Raw genomic sequence first — 18,352 nt, 5'->3', positions numbered from 1 at the left:
GCACATTTAAATAGTACATTGCAATTTACAAGTTATATATCTTTTATTCTCATTTGATTTTTGTAACAACCCTGTGAAATCAATAAGTATCCTCTCTTTAAACAAAAACTAAACTAATATTCTTAACTTCCCTGGGTCATATGACTAGAGAATGATAAAGTCAGGTTACGGACAATTTTTCAGGATCCTAGTCTAATAGCGTTCTCTGTCATACACCCAGATGACAAAAGCATTTCTTTGGTGCCATAAGCAAAAATAATATTGATTTTTAAATTTCCCAGAATAAAAATTTTAAGAAAGGAAATATTAAAGCAAATTAATCTGTTTAATGATTAATATAAATGAAGCAAATAGGTACTTACAGACTACAAAACCTTCATATTAGTTCTGTAAAGCAGGTATGTCTCAAGTTAGATGAGAAAACTGACACTCAGAGAGGTTAAGTATCTCCTCATTTTCACACAGCTAATAAGTAGGATTTTTTTTTTTTAGGATTTTGTTTAGTTTTAGAGAGAGGGAAAGGGAGGAAGAAAGAGAGGAACAGAAACATCGATGTGTGAGAGAGACATAGATCAGTTGCCTCTTGCACACACTCCCAACCAGGGACTGGGCCCACAATGCAGACATGTGCCTGGACCAGGAATCAAACCAGCGACCTTTTGCTTTGCTGGATGACACCCAACCAACTAAGTCACACTGGTCACAGGACAGTAAGTAGGATTTAAATCCATGTATTCTTGACTCCATAGCTTATGCTCTTAACCAATAAACAATATCACCTCTTTAATAATTTTACCCTCAAATGACCAAAGAAACATAGTATATTATGTCATATATCTGCTATAACATACCTCTAATTTAGCAAATCAATTTAAATAGTAAAAATATTTTAAAAACCTTGAAACTAGAAGGATACAAGTAATTTGAGGCAAAGAGAAAGTGGAAGAATTCACTGAAGTCCAAGATACTGCTTCTAAAAACTGCCGTTCCCCCTCTCCCCCGATATTCAGGGATGACAGTTGGGAGGGGGCCCTGCAGCACACCCTGCTTAGTAGGCATGGAGCTGGGACCCACAAAATGGAAGATGGGCATTAAAAACCAGAAAGACAAATCCTGCCTACCTGATCATTACTTTGTATTTGTACCAAAGACATCCTCTTCCTATCATGCATCATTGCTCTAACTAGGACCTGAAAACTCATATTATACAAATTATAAAAATAATGTTAATAATTAGACATACCAAAAATATCTCAATCCTACCTCTTTCTCATGCATTCGAGAGAGTAAAGGATCTTCGTGGAGACTGCTGGATTTTCGCAGGCTGAATTTGGGAGGCATCTGTTGAACAAGAGTTAGTCAATACTGTCTCAGGCCTGGTTAATCCTGAACCCCAAAGTAAACTTCTAAGTCATATGAACTTCACACCAGAATAATGCCAACACTGGAGAAAAGAATGATTTCTTCACTTCCAAGTAACAGAATTAATACAACATTATGCTTCATAATGTGGACCTGCATTATTTCCTGTACATAACTTGAATATTTTAAAGTACCTGTCCATTTGAAAAGTCCAATGGAATTCTCACCTACCAGTGAAACTGGGAGAGGCTTCTGTCTCAGGTACCGAGGATTTTCTATCTGAAAATTTAAAAATAAAATAAAGGCTTAGCCATTTGGGGGTGTTACTTACTTATTATTTGACAAAATATAGAATTAAGCCACTTTATGAAAGTGTTTCCTATGTCTTAATATTTAGTTTGCTTTTTAGAATGGCTATTGCATAATACACTTGTAGTGGCCCACTAACGAATGAAATATAAAACATAACCTTTGCAGACACAATTGCACTTTCATGATCCTCTCACAGCCTAACTGCCCGTCCTCTCCTCCATTACTCCTCACCTCACACTTATACTCTCAGAACCCTGAATGACTTCTATAACCAGAATATAATAGGTCTTCTTATGACTCTACCTCTATGTATTACTTTGTCTACCCCCACCACCCCTATAAGCACATACCTTTTCCTCTTTCAAGTCTCAATTTAATCACTCCAATCCAAGGCAAATTTGGAGCATGAATCCTTAAATTTACATCCATAATAGCAACTAGAATATCAAATGCCCTTTGAACTCCTTCCATATCTACTTTTAAGGCTCATCTATCACCCAATAGATACCATACTCCAAGGATACCAAGCAACTTGTTGCACTACAATCTCCCATATATGGGTCTTTTAAAAAAATGTATTTCACTGATTATCCTGTTAGTTTTCCCTCTTTAGCCCCCTCCACCAGATACCGTTTCCTTCTAGCAATCCCCTCCTCAGTTCATGTCCATGGGTCAAGCATGTATGTTCTTTGGCTTCTCTATTTTCTATGCTATTTTTAACCTCCCCCTGTCTATTTTGTTCCTACCAATTATGCTTCTTAACCCCTACACCATTTCCCCATTCTCCCCATTCCCCCCATTCCCCCTACCAGCTGATAACCCTCCAGATGATCTCCGTATCTATGATTCTGTTCCTGCTCTGGTTTTTTGCTTAGATTTTTGTTTGTTTGTTTTTAGATTCATTTGTTAATTTGTCTTTTTAATGTTCATGGTTTTGATCTTCTTTTTCTTAAATAAGTCCCTTTAACATGTCCTATGATAATGGCTCAGTGGTGATGAACTCCTTTAGCTTTACTTTGTCTAGGAAGCACTTTTTTTGCCCTTCTATTCTAAATGATAGCTTTGCTGGATAGAATAATCTAGGTTGCAGGTCCTTGCTTTACATCACTTTGAATACTTCTTGCCAGTCCCTTCTTGCCTGCAAAATTTCTTCTGAGAAATCCACTGACAGTCTTATGGAAACTCCTTTGTAGGTAACTCTCCGCTTTTCTCTTGTTGCTTTTAAGATTCTCTTTCTCTTTAACCTTTGGTATTTTAATTATTTTGTGTCTTCATGTGGTCCTCTTTGGGTCCAACTTGTTTGGGACTTTCTGTGCTTCCTGGACTTGTATGTCTATTTCCTTTGCCATATTAGGGAAGTTCTTTCATTATTTCTTCAAATAAGTTTTCAATTCCTTGCTCTTCTTCTTCTCCTTCTGGTATCCCTGTTGGCATGTTCGGATGTTGGCATGTTTGGAACTGTCTCAGATGCTCCTCAGCCTATCCTCGTTTTCTTGAATCTTGTTTCTTTTTTTTGTTCTGGCTAAATGTTTATCTCTTCCTTAAGTTCCAAATCGTTAGTCTGAATCACAGCTTCCTTCCCTTCTAAGTTAGTTTCTGTGGATTATTCATTTCACTTAGTGTTACCTTCATTTCCTCCTTTATTTATTTATTTATTTGCTATACTCAAGTTCTCTGAGCATCTTGATAATCAGTGTTTTGTCTGTATCTGATAGGTTGGTTATCTCCATTTTGCTTAGTTCTTTTTCTGGGGTTTTATTCTTTTCTTTCATTTGTGCCATTTTTCTTTGTCTCCTCAATATAGCGGCCTACCTGTGTTTGTTTCTGTGTGTTAGGTAGAGCTGCTTTTACTCCATCTTTGTAGTGTGTCCCGTTGTAGGAAAGCCATCTGTAAATTGTGTGGGGCAGAGCCTTAATTGCCAGGGTGGGCCAACCCACTTCACTGCTTTGTTGTGTGGGGGGAGGGCTCCAAGAGGGGACAATGCTGCTGTCTGGTTTCTAGTGGTTTGCCTGGTGCTCACCCCATTTCCAGTCACTTCATCCCATTCCTGTGAGCAACTAGCACCCTTCCAGCTACTGCCCCGGTGGTGAATCCTGGAGTGGGTGGGCCTGGGTACTTTTTAAGACCATGCTAGCCCTTTAAGCAGTAAAAATCTGGCAGTTTCTTCCACTGCCCCAACCCCCACTGATTTTACAGCCAAAGGTAATGGGGATCTGTCTTCTTAAGGCTGGAACCCTGGGCTGTGTGGTCAGGCATGGGGCTGGGATTGCTAGCTTCCAAGATATCCTGCCTATCTTCTCCACTACTACTGCTGCTGCTGCTGCTGCTGCCGCCGCTGCCGCCATCACCACTTTTTGATGCCACATCACCTCCCCGCCCATCTCTGCAACTCCACCCATCACAACTGTCTGGATGAATATGTCTTCTTTAAATCCTTGGTTGTGGAACTTCCATATAGCTCAATTTCCTGACAGTTCTTGGTGTTATTAGTTTTGAGATCTACTTATAATTCTTTCTATGGTTGCATGAGTAGGCAAAGCACAGCTACCTATGCCTCCATTTGGCCAGAAGTCCTCCCATATAAGTCTTTGTAACCTGTGAGATCATTCTCCCAACTTCTCCATGTGGTTAACTTATTCAAGACTCAGTTCAGGAATCATCTCCCCCAGGAAATTTAGTAAAGTTCCTACTACACAGTCATATCCAGGGACTCTGTTCCCTTTTATGATCTAACATCTATCTTCTGCAAAAGAGTGTGGACTCTAAAAACAGACTATGACAGTATTATAAGCCACCTACCCCTAGCATTCAGCACAAGGCCTGGCAGATAGTGGGTGCCCAACAAATATTTCCAAGGAAGGCATGAAGATAAGTCAATGGAACTAGAAAGTACCAGAAACTCAAATATATGAGGTCTTTCCAGAAAAAATCCAACCATTGTTAATATAACAAGAACAGTTTGCACAACACCAATGTAACCTGGCAGCCAAGTAGAGTGGAGTGGAATATGCATGCATGAACAATGACAACTTCACTGTTCTAGTCACTGGGGGCAGTAGATGCCATTGAGTGAGTATGTGTACTGTGTGGCCATCACATTCAAAATGACTGAGCAAGTAGAGCAACAAATCTGTATCAAATTTTGTGTCAAGTTTGAACATTGCTCGCAAAAACTATCCAGACGACTCTGAAGACTGCAGCTATGGGCAACTGGTGATTGGCAGCTTCATCAAGACATCATGCCCACTCATACATCATGTCTTGTGCAGAATTTTTTGGCTAAACACCAAAACACCCAGGTTACTTGCCCCCTACCTCCTACCCCCCACAGCCCACAGCCCAGATTTGGTGACCTGCGATTTCCAGCTTTTTCCAAAACTAAAATCACCTTTGAAAGGGAAGAGATTTCAAGCTATCGGTAAGATTCAGGAAAATGTGACAGGGCAGCTGAAGGTGACTGGGAGAACTGTGAGAGGTCCCAAGGGGCCTACTTTTAAGGGGAGTGAAGAGTCATTGTCCTATGCACAATGTTTCTTGTATCTTGTATTTTCTTCAATAATTGTCTCTATTTTTCATAGTACATGGCTGCATACCTTCTGGACAGACCTCATATATGAGCATATTATTCATGAAAGATCTAACATTGAAAATTATTGAGAAAATAAGGACGTGTTCAGTAAGTGGAACAAATTAAGATCAGATCCCTTCCTCACACCATATATAATAAATTCCCAACAGATTAAATACTTACAGTTAAAAGCAGAACTATAAAAACTTTCAGAAGAAAATCTAGGAGAATGACTTTATGGCTTCAGAGTATAAAAAATTTCATAAACAGACAAAAAAATGCACAAACAAAAAAATTAATAAATTTGATCACTTAAAAAAACTTATCTCCAAAATAGGCATCATAAATAAAGTGAAAAGACAAGCAATTAATTAGGAGTGAATGCTTGCACAAATGCTTAGTTTCTAGAATGTGTTAAGGTTCTTAAAAAAAAAGAGAGAGAGAGAGAGAGCTCTGGATGGTGTGGCTCAGTGGATTGAGCGCCAGACTGTGAAGCAAAGGGTCACTGGATTGATTCCTAGTCAGAGCACACACCTGGGTTGCGGGCCAGGTCCCCAGTGTGGGGTGTGCAGTAGGCAGCCGCACATTCATGCTTCTCTCTCTTTCTCCCTCCCTTCCTCTCCCTCTAAAAATGGATATATAAAATCTTTCTAAATAAATAAAATAAAGACAACACAATAGAAAGAAAATTAGAAAAACTTGAGACATTTCACTGATAAAGAAATGTGAATGACTAATAAGCATATGCTCAATCTGTTTATAAAAAGAAAAATGTAAAGTAATACCATAATACTATGATATTTTAGAGCCACTAGACTGGCAAACATTAAAAATTTGACCAAAAAAAAGTGTTTCAGATATGGAGCACTACTGGCGGGTGTTTAAATATATTTACTTTGGGAAATATTTATTAAGTAAAGACAATAAAATCCACTTACATATCATACCAGAGAAAGAGGCATATTCTTTAGCAAAAAACACTGCATATATATATATCCGTTTTAAAAATAGAGGCAGCAAATGTCCAGCACACAGCAAAGTGCACTCAATAAATATTTATTGTTTGAAGGTATATATATTAAAACTAACTAACTGTTCTCTATTTTTGGAATGAAGAAACCCAGCATAAAAAGTAAGTTCTTCAAAGACACATGCAAATCTGAAAATATATAGAACCCTAATTCATGAAGGAGAATTAAATTTAAGGGGGGAAATAAAGGAAGAGAGAAACCGGGAATTCTCCTTGATGCTCAAGCTCTAATTAAACTTAAAATTTAAAATCAAAAGCCAAGAAAACCATTTGTGATTTAATTTTACTCAGCTCTACATTTATAAGCAGGGTACAAAATACTGGTTTAGCTAACTACAATGTAGTCTTTCAACTCTGCAGTAATTCCTATTTCAATCTATTCATATTTAAAAGCCATTAAATACAGAAGTTAAGGACTCCTCCTGTTATCATAAATTTCCTTTTTCAAATGAACCAAAAGAAAAAGAAAAAAATATATCCTAATATTTAAAAGCAACAATGAACACTCTAAACAAGTACAGTATAAGTCTTCTGTTGTTGTTATTCATTTACAATACATTGAGTTTGTCTCAGCCATTTTTAATATGAATAAGAATTATTCATAGCAAACCACGTTCTTGAGTCTATTTGGGGGAAATGGCAATCTACTTTCTGATTTCATAACAGCAGCCAGATGTGCTTTGAAGTTAAATGTTCCCACTTTGTAATCCACAAGTAACATGGACTTGAAGCAATCTGTAAACACTCTTAACATTTACTTTTTTCATGCTCTTTTAGAAAACTTCTTGTTCTCTCATAATATCTCAAGAAAGAATACCACAATAAAGAATGTCCAAAATGGGAGATAAAAAGGACTTCTGTGAAACATTAAAGTCTAACAAAACATTATACAGAAAGCAAAGCCAAAAATAATTAAGTTCCAATAGCATGAATAACTCATATGATTGAAATTTCTTGTTTTAAGAAGCAAATAGATTCAAAATAATAAAATATATAATAATTTAAACTCAACATAAATACAGACATCTGAATGCTCTCTAAAGAAAATTGGCTTTTGATATTTTATTTTGTTTAGTTCTTTAGAAGATTTGTTTGTTTGGATACAAAGGGTTCTGTCCATTTGTTTCTTCAAATTATCCAGGACTTGGTCAAACTCACCAAATACCCCCTTAAAGACTAATGTTGATCAAATAGAGATGGTGTGTGGTTCCAGAAAAATAGAAAGACAATTTATCTGATATTTTAGGTGTCTCAGAGGAAGGGACATTATTAAGGAATATATTACTAGCAACATCCTAAAATAAATGTTTTTAAGTCATAGCATCTGACAGAGAAACTGCCAAAACTCTACTGCATAAAATAAGCTCAGTCCTCATTGTTAAATTGGTTATATGCCAAAATAATGTTTTTAAGTCAATATTTTAGAACTTGAAAAACATTTTTCCACAGAAATAATACTACAAATGGAGGTTCATTCATTGGTTTACTCACATTTCAACAAACATTTAATGAGCACAAATTAAATACAACTATAAAGACACAGGACACTGGGCAAGGAAAAACAAATAAGCCAAAGAAACAGAATGAAAACAGTCATGCACTGTCACCTGATCTATGAGACAAATAACACTGCAGTGCAGATGGAAAAGAACAGTTTTTTCAGTAAACAGGAGGGTCATCTGGAGATATATATATATATATATATATATGTATGTATGTATGTATGTATGTATGTGTGTGTGTGTAATTACAAAAATAAATCTTAACTGCATATCTTACAATATATAAAAATACCACCTCCAGATGGTATGTAGATCTAAACAGAAAAAGTAAAATAATAGAGCTACTAGAAGAAAACACAAAACATCTTCAGGACTTTAATATAGTCAAAGGTCTTAGAGCACAAATTAGCACTAAATATAAAGTGATAAAATGAGAACATGAACTGTATTAAAATTTTAAATTTCTGTTCACCAGAGACACCAGAAAGAGAATGAAGGAAAGCAACAAAGTGGAAGAAAATATTTAAAATGTTATAATACATTTCAAAAGGACTCTAATCCAGCATAGATACAAAGTTCTTACATATTAATAAGAAAAAGGCTGACAACCCAACAGGAAAATTGGCAAAGATTTAAGTAGGCACTTTACTTTGAGAAGCTATCCAAACTGTCAATAAATATATTTAAAAAAATCTAATTTTATTAGTCATCAGGAAAATACATGTTAAAAACCACACAGAACAATGTCACTAAACACTCTCAAGATTGGCTACATATTTTTAATTAAAAATAACTGACAACACCAGTACTGAAGAAAAAGCAGAACAGGAACTGGCACACACTGCTGATGGGGTTACAAACTGGCACAATCACTTTAGAAAACTGTTTGGCAGTATCTACTGTATCAATTAGCTTTTTGCTGCATAAAAAATCACCCCAAACCTTCGTGGCTTCAAACTAAAACCACTGGATTTGGCTCCCAATTCTGTGGGTTGGCAACTTGGGCAGTCCATCCACTGTAAAAGCTTGTCTCAGTGGACTTACTCATGCACCTGCTACATCAGACTGACATCTTCCACTCAGTGACTGATCAGAGTCAGTGAGTAGAGTAGCCAAGCATCCCGCATCCCTCACAGGGAAAGGAAAGGAGCATCCCCAGCTGCTAATGGCTTCTGGTGCTCCCTTGACCTCAACAGGGCAGTTCGCCCTTTCCTAATGGGCCCTGACCTCCAGGTGGGGCCGCCTGACTCTGGGGTGCTATGCACCCTCCAGAGCTCCCTGAGGGATCAGAAGACTCCCTTCTGCTGACCTCACCCTGCTCCTTCTCCCCACTTCCTGTCCTGAGAGCTCTCCCTGCACAAATCCCCTACCCTGGATCCTGTTCTCTCAGGCTCTGCTTCCAGGGACCTAAGGGGTTTACTCAGAGTCCCCACTGTTCGTTTGCAAGTCCATGTGAGACTCTGCAGTCAGCACATAGACCCAGGGTGGGAACTGAGGGTTGACCAGGATGAAAAGCCCAAAAAAGTCCCTGCCATGGCCGCTCAGCCCATCCTCAGGAAAAAAGAAAAAAGATTTCTATAAAGAGAGTTAGCATGAAATAGATATAAAATATATTAACAAAACAAGAAAGCTTTTCAAAAACTAAAGGTTGAAAGGGTTAAAGGGTAAGAAAAAAATAATACAGGAGGAAAATTTAATTGATAGGTTTAGTAAGTAAATCTCTACTTAAAATATGTATTCCTAGAAAAAATATTAACACATTCCTGGAAAAAGAAAAAGACATATGTGGGGAAAAGTGTATTTTTTAACATAAACTAGAAAATTCAAATTCCAGAACATCTAATGCATCAGAATGAAGGTGTTGGCAGTTGCGTTATCAATACCAAAAATGTACCCTAAGTATAGAGTAGAAAAACTAACTACCTATTAACTGATCATTCAGAGGAAGAAAGAAAAAAAGTCCATGGCACATTCTCATACAAACTAAAATCAAAGCAAAAACCTAAGCTTTTAATACGCTGGATACTTATTCTACTGTGATCAAAAGATACAGTTCAGCCTGATTAATGCATATATGTTATAAATATATAAAAATGCAAGACTTTTATGTTTTACACTGTTAGTGCATTCTTTGAACAATAAAAATGTGAAACAAAACCCCAGGCAGGCCTAGTTTTAAGGGATTACCTCAAAATATTTGAGGTTTTATTTTAATTTTATTATACAAATGAAAAATGTAATCCTCTGAACAGTTAAATAATCATGAAAAGTGTTCTATGTGCTAAAAATGTACATCAGAAGTTTCAAATAGCTAAGGGCAAAGGCAAGTTTAAAAGGACAGCCCAGAATTTTGTTTTTCACTTTGATGCTGTTTTCTGGAAAAAAGAATTTGTGTTTCTGAGGGATTTCCTGTGCTTTCCTCCCATATTGGTTAACTTAGACAACTTCCCCAACATCTTCAAACATGAAAATGTGGTAGGGTTTTTTTTTTACTTACTATTCCACTCTTGTGATCAATTCTGTTTCTCTCTTCTCTTTCACTAATGTACTCCCAAAATCACTAAGAGATCCATATTCCTTTCGACACTTACCCAGTCCCCTGCCTTCTAATCAAGGCCATGCACCAGCCCAGCGTCCTCACTCTGTGCTATCTGCCCAGCCCTCCTCACTCTGAACTCTCTACAGACTAGAGCTGTCCAATCTCTGCGTGCAACTATCACCTCTAACCCTTGAGTCTCATGAAGCTCGAAACTTTGAACTCCCCAATTAATCATACTGTCTATCCAAACTCCACCTGTCTAAAACAAAACTTTTAAACCCCTAAAGTGGATTTACCCCACTGGACAATCAATTAATTGACAAAGAGTCAACATTCCCATTTCCTAAAACCAGACCCTTCCGTGCCCTTCCGTTCAGCCTACCAATCAGTCACTAGGCATTCTTTATTCTCTTTGGAATGCGTTTCCTTCCTGCCCTGTCCATCTTCACAGGAGTCACACTAATGCAGAGGCCGCTGCAAGCACCTCAAAGATGATTAGTCCCCTTTCTCCATTTCTACTTGCATCCAGTATAACTTTCATAATGCCACCAAATCAATTTTCCTAAAGCGCTGTTTCACTGAAGTCCATAATTACTAGGAAAAGTTTCCATTTTTAAAAAATAGTAATCCCTAATGTCAGTCTAAAACTGAGAAATAGACAATCCCATACATTGCTGGTTGGAAAATGAATTGGTATACACCTTCCAAGAGGACCTAAGAAAGTAACCAAATATGTATAAAATGACTCTTCTAAGAAATCTTAGTGCTACATTACTTATATTAACAACAAACAGGGAGCAACCTGAATATCCAAAAATAACAGAATGCTTAAATAAGTTATGGAATATCCATCCAAAATAAAAATTAGTGCTACCATTAAAATTCATGTTTACAGAACTATTATAAACTTAAACCAAATTTAAAATAGCACATAAAACAGTATTTAAATATGACCGCAATGTTGTTTAAATTTTAATTTTATAAATATACACAGAAAAAAATATATATATATAACAAAATGTTACATCTCTCAGTGTTATGATTTTAGGACATAGTTTATCCCTCTCATTTTCAGTATATGTAAAGTGTGATGTAGAAGGAAAAAAATAAACCTGGGTTTATTATTGCCTAAAATTGAAAAGCTAAACTTCTTACCCTAGCTAGTGTGGCTCAGTGGATTGAGTGGCGGGCTTGCAAACCAAAGAGTCACCCGTTCGATTCCCAGTGTAGGGCATGTGCCTAGGTTGCAGGCCAGGTCCCCAGTAGGGGGCGCATGAGATGCAACCACATATTGATGTTTCTCTCCCTCTCTTTCTCCCTCATTTCCCTTCTCTTAAAAAAAAAAAGACCTTCCTTTAAAAAAAGCTAAACCTCTCAATTTAGCATTTAAAGCTCCCATGCAATCCAGCCTAATAATGTTGCCCCCAATACCCTCCATAAACCCCAAAGATCCAGTCCTAATAGTCTGCTGACACAACACGCCTTTCTTCATGCCTATTTTCTGCCTTAAATTCCTAGCTCCCCACCTCTCTACCTATCCAAGTACATTCGTGCCCTCAGCCTGTGTATCTTAAAACTGCTGTCCATGATGTCAGTTCTCCCATGAAGTCTACCTGGGATTTTTCTCAACCCAAATGTCCTTGCTTCTCCAAACCTCAGTATTCTTCCTATGTAACTCACTTTCATATTTTACCATACACTATTATAAATTATTATTCTTCTGTTTCTGTGTATATCTCTTATTTTACCATGAAGAAAGTCAGCTTGCCAAGGGCAGGGACTATTTTGTGCTTGTTTGGACTGTTATTTCTCTTTCCTCTACTGAAAGTCTTTCTCAGTGCTAACAGTATTAAATGTCTAACATCCAATACCATCCACTGAATAGAACTAAATTAGTTCAGGTGTCTTTCAAATACAATGTGATTCTGCCACATTAATATACATACATAAAAACAAATACTTATTTTACCCCAAGATTCCAACTATTAAGGCGAGCTTCGATGTCGCTGTCATCCAAAGAAACTGCAGAATTTTTCAGATGAACTTCCTGAAATACAAAAAGAAGAAGCAAGAAGGAATAAAGGAAAGAAGGAAGGAGGAAGGAAATAAAAGAGAAAAGGAAAGAGAGAAAAAGGGAGGGAGATAAGAAAAAAGGAAGGGAGAGAAAGGGAAAGACAGACAAAATATATGTCATTCTGAGTAATGAGAATTTTACGTGTTTTTCTGGTAATGCTATATTGCCCTCAGAGGAGAGGGTTATGTTACAATTGAGCTAGTTAATTCTAAGTAATGACTATTTATTATAGCTGCTTAGGGGTATGAGATGCCTTCACAATATATTCACACAGTAACTAGATTTCAAAAAAAAAAAAACCATCAAAAGAATATTTTAAAAATTAATCCAGACTCTTCTCTTTAAGTTCTTTTATAAAAAGTTTTAATTGTGGTATACCACAGTAGCTTTAAAGGGGGGGGTGAGGGAACACTTGAAAAGATGAATTATTTACTCTCATTAAAATTAGTTAACAGGAAAGTTTGTGCTGATGTCCAAGAAGCTCTTTGTTCTTAAATTAATTCTCATTCATACACTGAATATAAAGAGAAACAAGCTTTGAATTCACATCACAAAAACACAATTATGGTGATTCTTTACTTTAAAAAAATTAAAATTCCATGCTTTTTTCCCCTCCCATACAACTTATTAAATTACACATTTATCAAACCAGATTGAAATTCTAATTAACTGAGGACAGCCTAAGATCTGTGCCAGAAATGAACAATGATCTGAAAGCTCTAAAAACTTAAAAAGGTAATAAATCTGTGTAAAATAATGATGCATATTCTATAGTACCGCCAAAAAAATTTATTTTGAAATTAAATTTGTTGGTATAGCATTTTCACGCTTTTAGAAAACCTCATTATTAACAAACAAATCCATTTACCTAGGGTCATTCAAATCATCAGAAGTGATGAAAATATACCAAAATGTTCTTCACATTTTACTGAGTCTCCAAATTTCTATTGAAAAAAAATGTTGCTTGTTATATGTTAAATTAAAATTCATTATTGCTTCTGTCAATCTTTTTATTTTTATTTTTGTGAATAAGAACATCTTAAGAAAATGTACCTAATTTTGAATAAATATAATGATTGATAATAATCCATAAATTTTTAAAATGTGTTTCCCTTTACATTAAAATATTTTTGAAACTATCCAAACTATCCAAACTATCCAAACTATCACTGAAGAAAATGCAGGGAGTAATGCTTAGAGCAATATGTGCTAAAACAGTCATGCATCACTCATGATCTTCTTGTAACTAAGTCTTTCAACCCAAGACAAGCCAGAGTCAAACAAGCAAGACCTTAGTAGGTAGGCAAAGCCCTTTCCTCCACAAAGCTATCTAGAATGCTCTTGGCATCTGGTTCAAACCAAATCTATGTTAAGCACTTAGATGTAAGAGACTTATTCATAGTTCAAGATATAAACAGTTCAATTCATTAGAAAGGCAGTGCCTCCTATTTCACTACAAGTTAATCCCAATTTCTTGTTTATGACAACTTGGTGTCTAATTATTTTTAAACATACACTGAATAAAAGAGAAAAGGGAAAAAAATAACAAAAAAATACCCAGAAAGTTTTCCAAAGTTATACTTTAATGAACAAGAAAAGCAATAGACTGATTAACATGATGCTTCTGAATCACTGAGAAAGTAGATGGAACAGTGTGGAATATACCAAGCACACCATTTCTTTGACATCAGGATGGTCACCAAAACTTTCACTCTATTCACTCCTTTTAAGTAATCACCGGCACTTCAACAATATGAAACTAAAATTTTGTAGAGTTATTTTAAAGCAACGAACAAACAAAAGTAGAATCTGATCTTACACAACTCTTTGGGGTAATATGTTGTCCATCTTCTCTGTAGGTTGGACTCATGGAAAGTGATCTCGTTTGGAGCTTCGCAGTGTATTGTTCCCTACTAACAGACCAAAATGGTAACAATCAGAATTTGGAGTATTTGGAGGACATGAATTTTCAAATCTAGAATTACCAATTATTTTGGGGGGAGGTGAGATTATTGTTTATATTAAAAATGGTATTTTAATAGCAAAGAAAAAACCTAAATAATAGCAACTTGTATTTCTCACATTTTATCTTAAACTAGAAATAAAATGTCACCTAAATGCCACATACTTAAGTTATTTTTAAGTGGGATTATAATAAACTATATGTATTTAAATTTTTCTCCTCCTTTCCCTTTATCCTGAGTGTAGGAAGAAAAAAAATAAACCTTATAGTCACAGAGAAAATAATTATTTTAAAAAGTTCGCAAGTTTTGTTGGAGTCATGTTTCATATTAAGATGAAGCCTTAAAATATATTAAATAACAAAACTTTCATGTAGTTGAAAGTCCGAATTAATGTGAAACCTGTCAGAAACCACAGATAAATCAAAGTCTTCAATTTAAAAATGCATTATGTTAATTCAGGTAAAATGTGGTAAGTACAACATAAAAAAATAGTTTAAGCTTCCAAATGAACTTGAACAAAAAGACTTTTCTCCAATATAAAATATAATATAAAATACCATTCTCAGTATTCTACCTTAGCCTGGAGTCTCTCATATATTTTATTCACATTATTTCAAGGAAAGTTCCATACAAATATTTATTCCCTGAACAGCTGCTTCAATATACATGACATGGAAACTAACCATTATGTAATCAATTGAAGGCACTAACTTTCAACCACAAGTCATATCAGGATTTCCTTCACAAATAGTGAGCTATACCAAGTATTCCCAAAAGATGAAATAGTAATTGAGAAAGACAAGATTACAATGAATGTGTTTTCTGGAAGTAACTCAAATAGAATAACATTCTTTAGACTAGTTATTAAATAATTTAGAATGTCTGAAAAAGCTATTTTAAAAAGAGATATTGATTTTTTGTATACACCTACTCAATAATCCAGATAGCCAAATACTTAAAAACAAATTAGAAAAGTAGAAAAAGTAATAAGTTGAGAATAATCTTATCAGCCAATGTGCTAAAGCTGATAGAAGCATTTAAGACTTAGTATGTGGGAAGAGGCAACCTGATATATCATACTAAGCAGTGGCTTGTCCTTCTTTAAGAATAGATTAAACAATCACAAAAAAGAGCTATGCTTAAAAATTCAAAAAAAATGCTTAAATATTAAAAGTAATTCTTCTTATGGAAAACATTAATAAAAAAGAAGACTGAAACATTTATCAGTTTATTACACAGGGTGCATACATAACACAACACACCCTTTTAACTCACTTGTAGCTGTTCTCTGCACCAATGTACCTCTTTCCCTTCACAATAAATTTTCAAAATAAGTTACTGGATTCATGCCCTAACTTGCCATATACTCTCCAATCAATTACAATCAGATTTCCACTCATTTTTAAAGTGCTGTAAGTGAAGTCATCAATGATCTAGTTGCTCAAGCAAATGAGCCATAACCTGTCTTTACATTCCCTCGCTGATCTCACCAAAGTGTTAGGGACAGTGTTTTAAAGATGCCACATTCATTGGCTCTATAGAACTATTCTTTTCTGTTTCTCTCCTTGAGAAATCTCCTTCACAGTAACCTTCAATAGCTTCTCTTTCTCTGTGCATCCATACATGCTAAAACCCCAGGGTTCTGTGTCTAATCTTATTTTTTTCCCTTTTACAGGTTTTCCCTGGACAATTCAATATACTATTAGTTTTTCAAATAAGAAGCAGCTCTCATCTCCAGCCCAAATCCACATCTCCAGCCCAAATTGCTCTCTTGACCTCCATCCCCATTACAAATGCAAGTTAAATAGTCCTACCTCCAATTCAACATGTCCAAAAAATAAATTGATTATATTGTCCCTAGAACATGCTCCAATGCAGGCCAAGTAAAGCACAGGCACTGTTGGAGCCAGCCTCAGGTGCAGGCAGTTGAACCAACGAAAGAGGGAGGTCAGATCATTGCTAAAATTTGGCTGGCACGAGCAAGGACATTAGGCATAGAGGTTTCATTTCTTGACACTCAGACTGTCTCCCGTGGATAACACAATTAATTGAAACTCTAAGTAGGTGCAAAGACAGCTCCAAATCACAGTGGCGGGGCTGGAGGTCAAGGTGAACAGTGAGACAGAAGGTAGAAGACAAAGCTCAACCCTATAAACCTTCTTATGAAAGATCACAGGCACTGCCTGCCACCCAGACTAGCAAGTCGTGGGGCTCATAAAGACAGCCTACAATTAGTACAGGGGACATGATTACATGATACACATGCCAGTTAGAAAATAGACTGTGGTTTGATTAATCTCAGGGTGCCAAAACTAACACAGAAAGAAAAGCTTCATCACATTATAGGACACCCTGGCAGGAAAATGCCTTTTTAGTCCTCTTAAGGAGTAAAACTATAGGAAATATCCCTTTTTGCCATTCATTTTTTTCCTAATGCTAAAATATTTCAACAGGAATCCAGAAACATGCTCTCAGCACCTCTGCTAATTCCAAATACCATAGAAACATTGACTTATCCCTACAAAGAAATAAACAATGACGTGTAAGATTAAAAAGCCTAAAGAAACACCAATCAAATGTCCTTCTGCAAAAGAAACTTCATACAATTTTTTAAAGAGAAACTTCTAAAACATTTTTTAACATGTGCTCTTAATGTGATTCAAGGGACCATTTCAGAGGTAAAAAGAAAATGAACAATCTGTGATCATAAAAATGTGCTTATCAATGAAAAGCATGATTACCAAATTTTAAAACCGAATTAAAGAGAAGAGCTGATTAAATATAGCACAAAATCAAAGCAGTGAATTAGAAAACTATTTCAAGAAATATTCTAAGAACACAAAGGAAAAAATAAAGGGATGAATATAGTAAATGAAAATGCATGAGATAAGGAAGATAGATTTAAAATCTCCAACACTGAAATAACATGAATTCCAGAAGATAAAACAGAAAATTGGGAAATAAGAATTAAAGATATAGTAGTGACAACACAAGACTGCATCAGAGAAAAGCCTAAGAGAATAACTTATGAGACCACTTTTAGCTAGAACAAAGTGCAATGCCATGAAAAGAATGGACACTGAAGGTCTGCCAGGCTCAGGTTCTAGAAACAACCAGAGACGACAGGAAGTGTAACTCTGAAGAGAAGCAGGAGGGAATCAAAGTTCCTCAAAGCAGCGGAATAAAGTCAAACTCACTGGAGGCAGGAATGGAGCTCCCTGCTCTTGAGAGGAAGCTGAAAACCAGAGGTGGTGATCACTTCTGAAAGCTATGGCTTATGAGAAGCTAATATGACACAGAAAGGCAAAGAACACAAACACCGCCTCATGTGAACAGGGCAGAGAATTCAAAACAAAAAGAGGTATGAGCCCCCAAATCCCTACAAGTGGAAAGCAGGCTGAGAACACTACTTGGCTTAAAACAAATCATTTTTTAGTAGTAAAAGTAAGGTAATTCAGAGGGAAAAACCCAGAGCCATGAAGAATCTCCCAGGAAGCCTCACTGAGCCCTACTCAAGAAACAGGTACCAGATTGGATGCCTGACTACATTTCAGAATTGCTCTAGAGTTGTCATTGCTATGTGTCTCCCATTTTCAGTTTTTTTAAATGGATATTCTCCTGCCCCTCTCCCACCACTGTGCTGGCTCTGTGGGTGGATCGGGGGGTCGGTGGGGAGAGGGAATAACTCAGTCCTTTAGTTCGCAGGTGTTTAGATTGGAAGAAGCCACACCAAAGAGGCCTCGGCTACCCCGGATATGATTTTTATTGAGTTTATTGAGATATAACTTACTTATAATAAAATCTATCCATTTAAAATGTAGAGTTTGATGAGACTTGACAAATGTATAAATCAGCATAACCAGCACAATAAAGAGGCAGATTCTTTCTACCACAACCAAAAAGTTCTCTTGAGCTCCTTTGGAATCATTCTACTCTCTTCTGCAAACCCAGATAACCTGATTTTGTAGAATCTCAAATACATGAAATCAAAGAGTATGTA

The 18,352-nt window shown here is 36.1% G+C and overlaps 1 protein-coding gene across 1 annotated transcript in view; it reads right to left on the bottom strand.

The window, feature by feature from the left end:
• Positions 1-18,352, bottom strand: part of CEP112 (centrosomal protein 112) — a 311,127-nt gene that overhangs the window by 268,678 nt on the left and 24,097 nt on the right. The window contains exons 5-8 of the mRNA XM_054573071.1: positions 14,208-14,301; positions 12,284-12,361; positions 1,594-1,641; positions 1,264-1,341 (exon numbers count right to left, since the gene is read on the bottom strand). Coding sequence (XP_054429046.1) covers positions 1,264-1,341; positions 1,594-1,641; positions 12,284-12,361; positions 14,208-14,301 — 298 coding nt within the window. The remainder of the gene's footprint in view (positions 1-1,263; positions 1,342-1,593; positions 1,642-12,283; positions 12,362-14,207; positions 14,302-18,352) is intronic.

Source organism: Pteronotus mesoamericanus, unplaced genomic scaffold (assembly GCF_021234165.1).
Source record: "Pteronotus mesoamericanus isolate MK-2021 breed Mesoamerican mustached bat unplaced genomic scaffold, CSHL_Meso_final contig_246, whole genome shotgun sequence".
NCBI classification, from domain to species: domain Eukaryota; kingdom Metazoa; phylum Chordata; class Mammalia; order Chiroptera; family Mormoopidae; genus Pteronotus; species Pteronotus mesoamericanus.
Note: the sequence above shows the minus strand (reverse complement) of the source record. Positions and strands in the feature narration are given on the sequence as shown.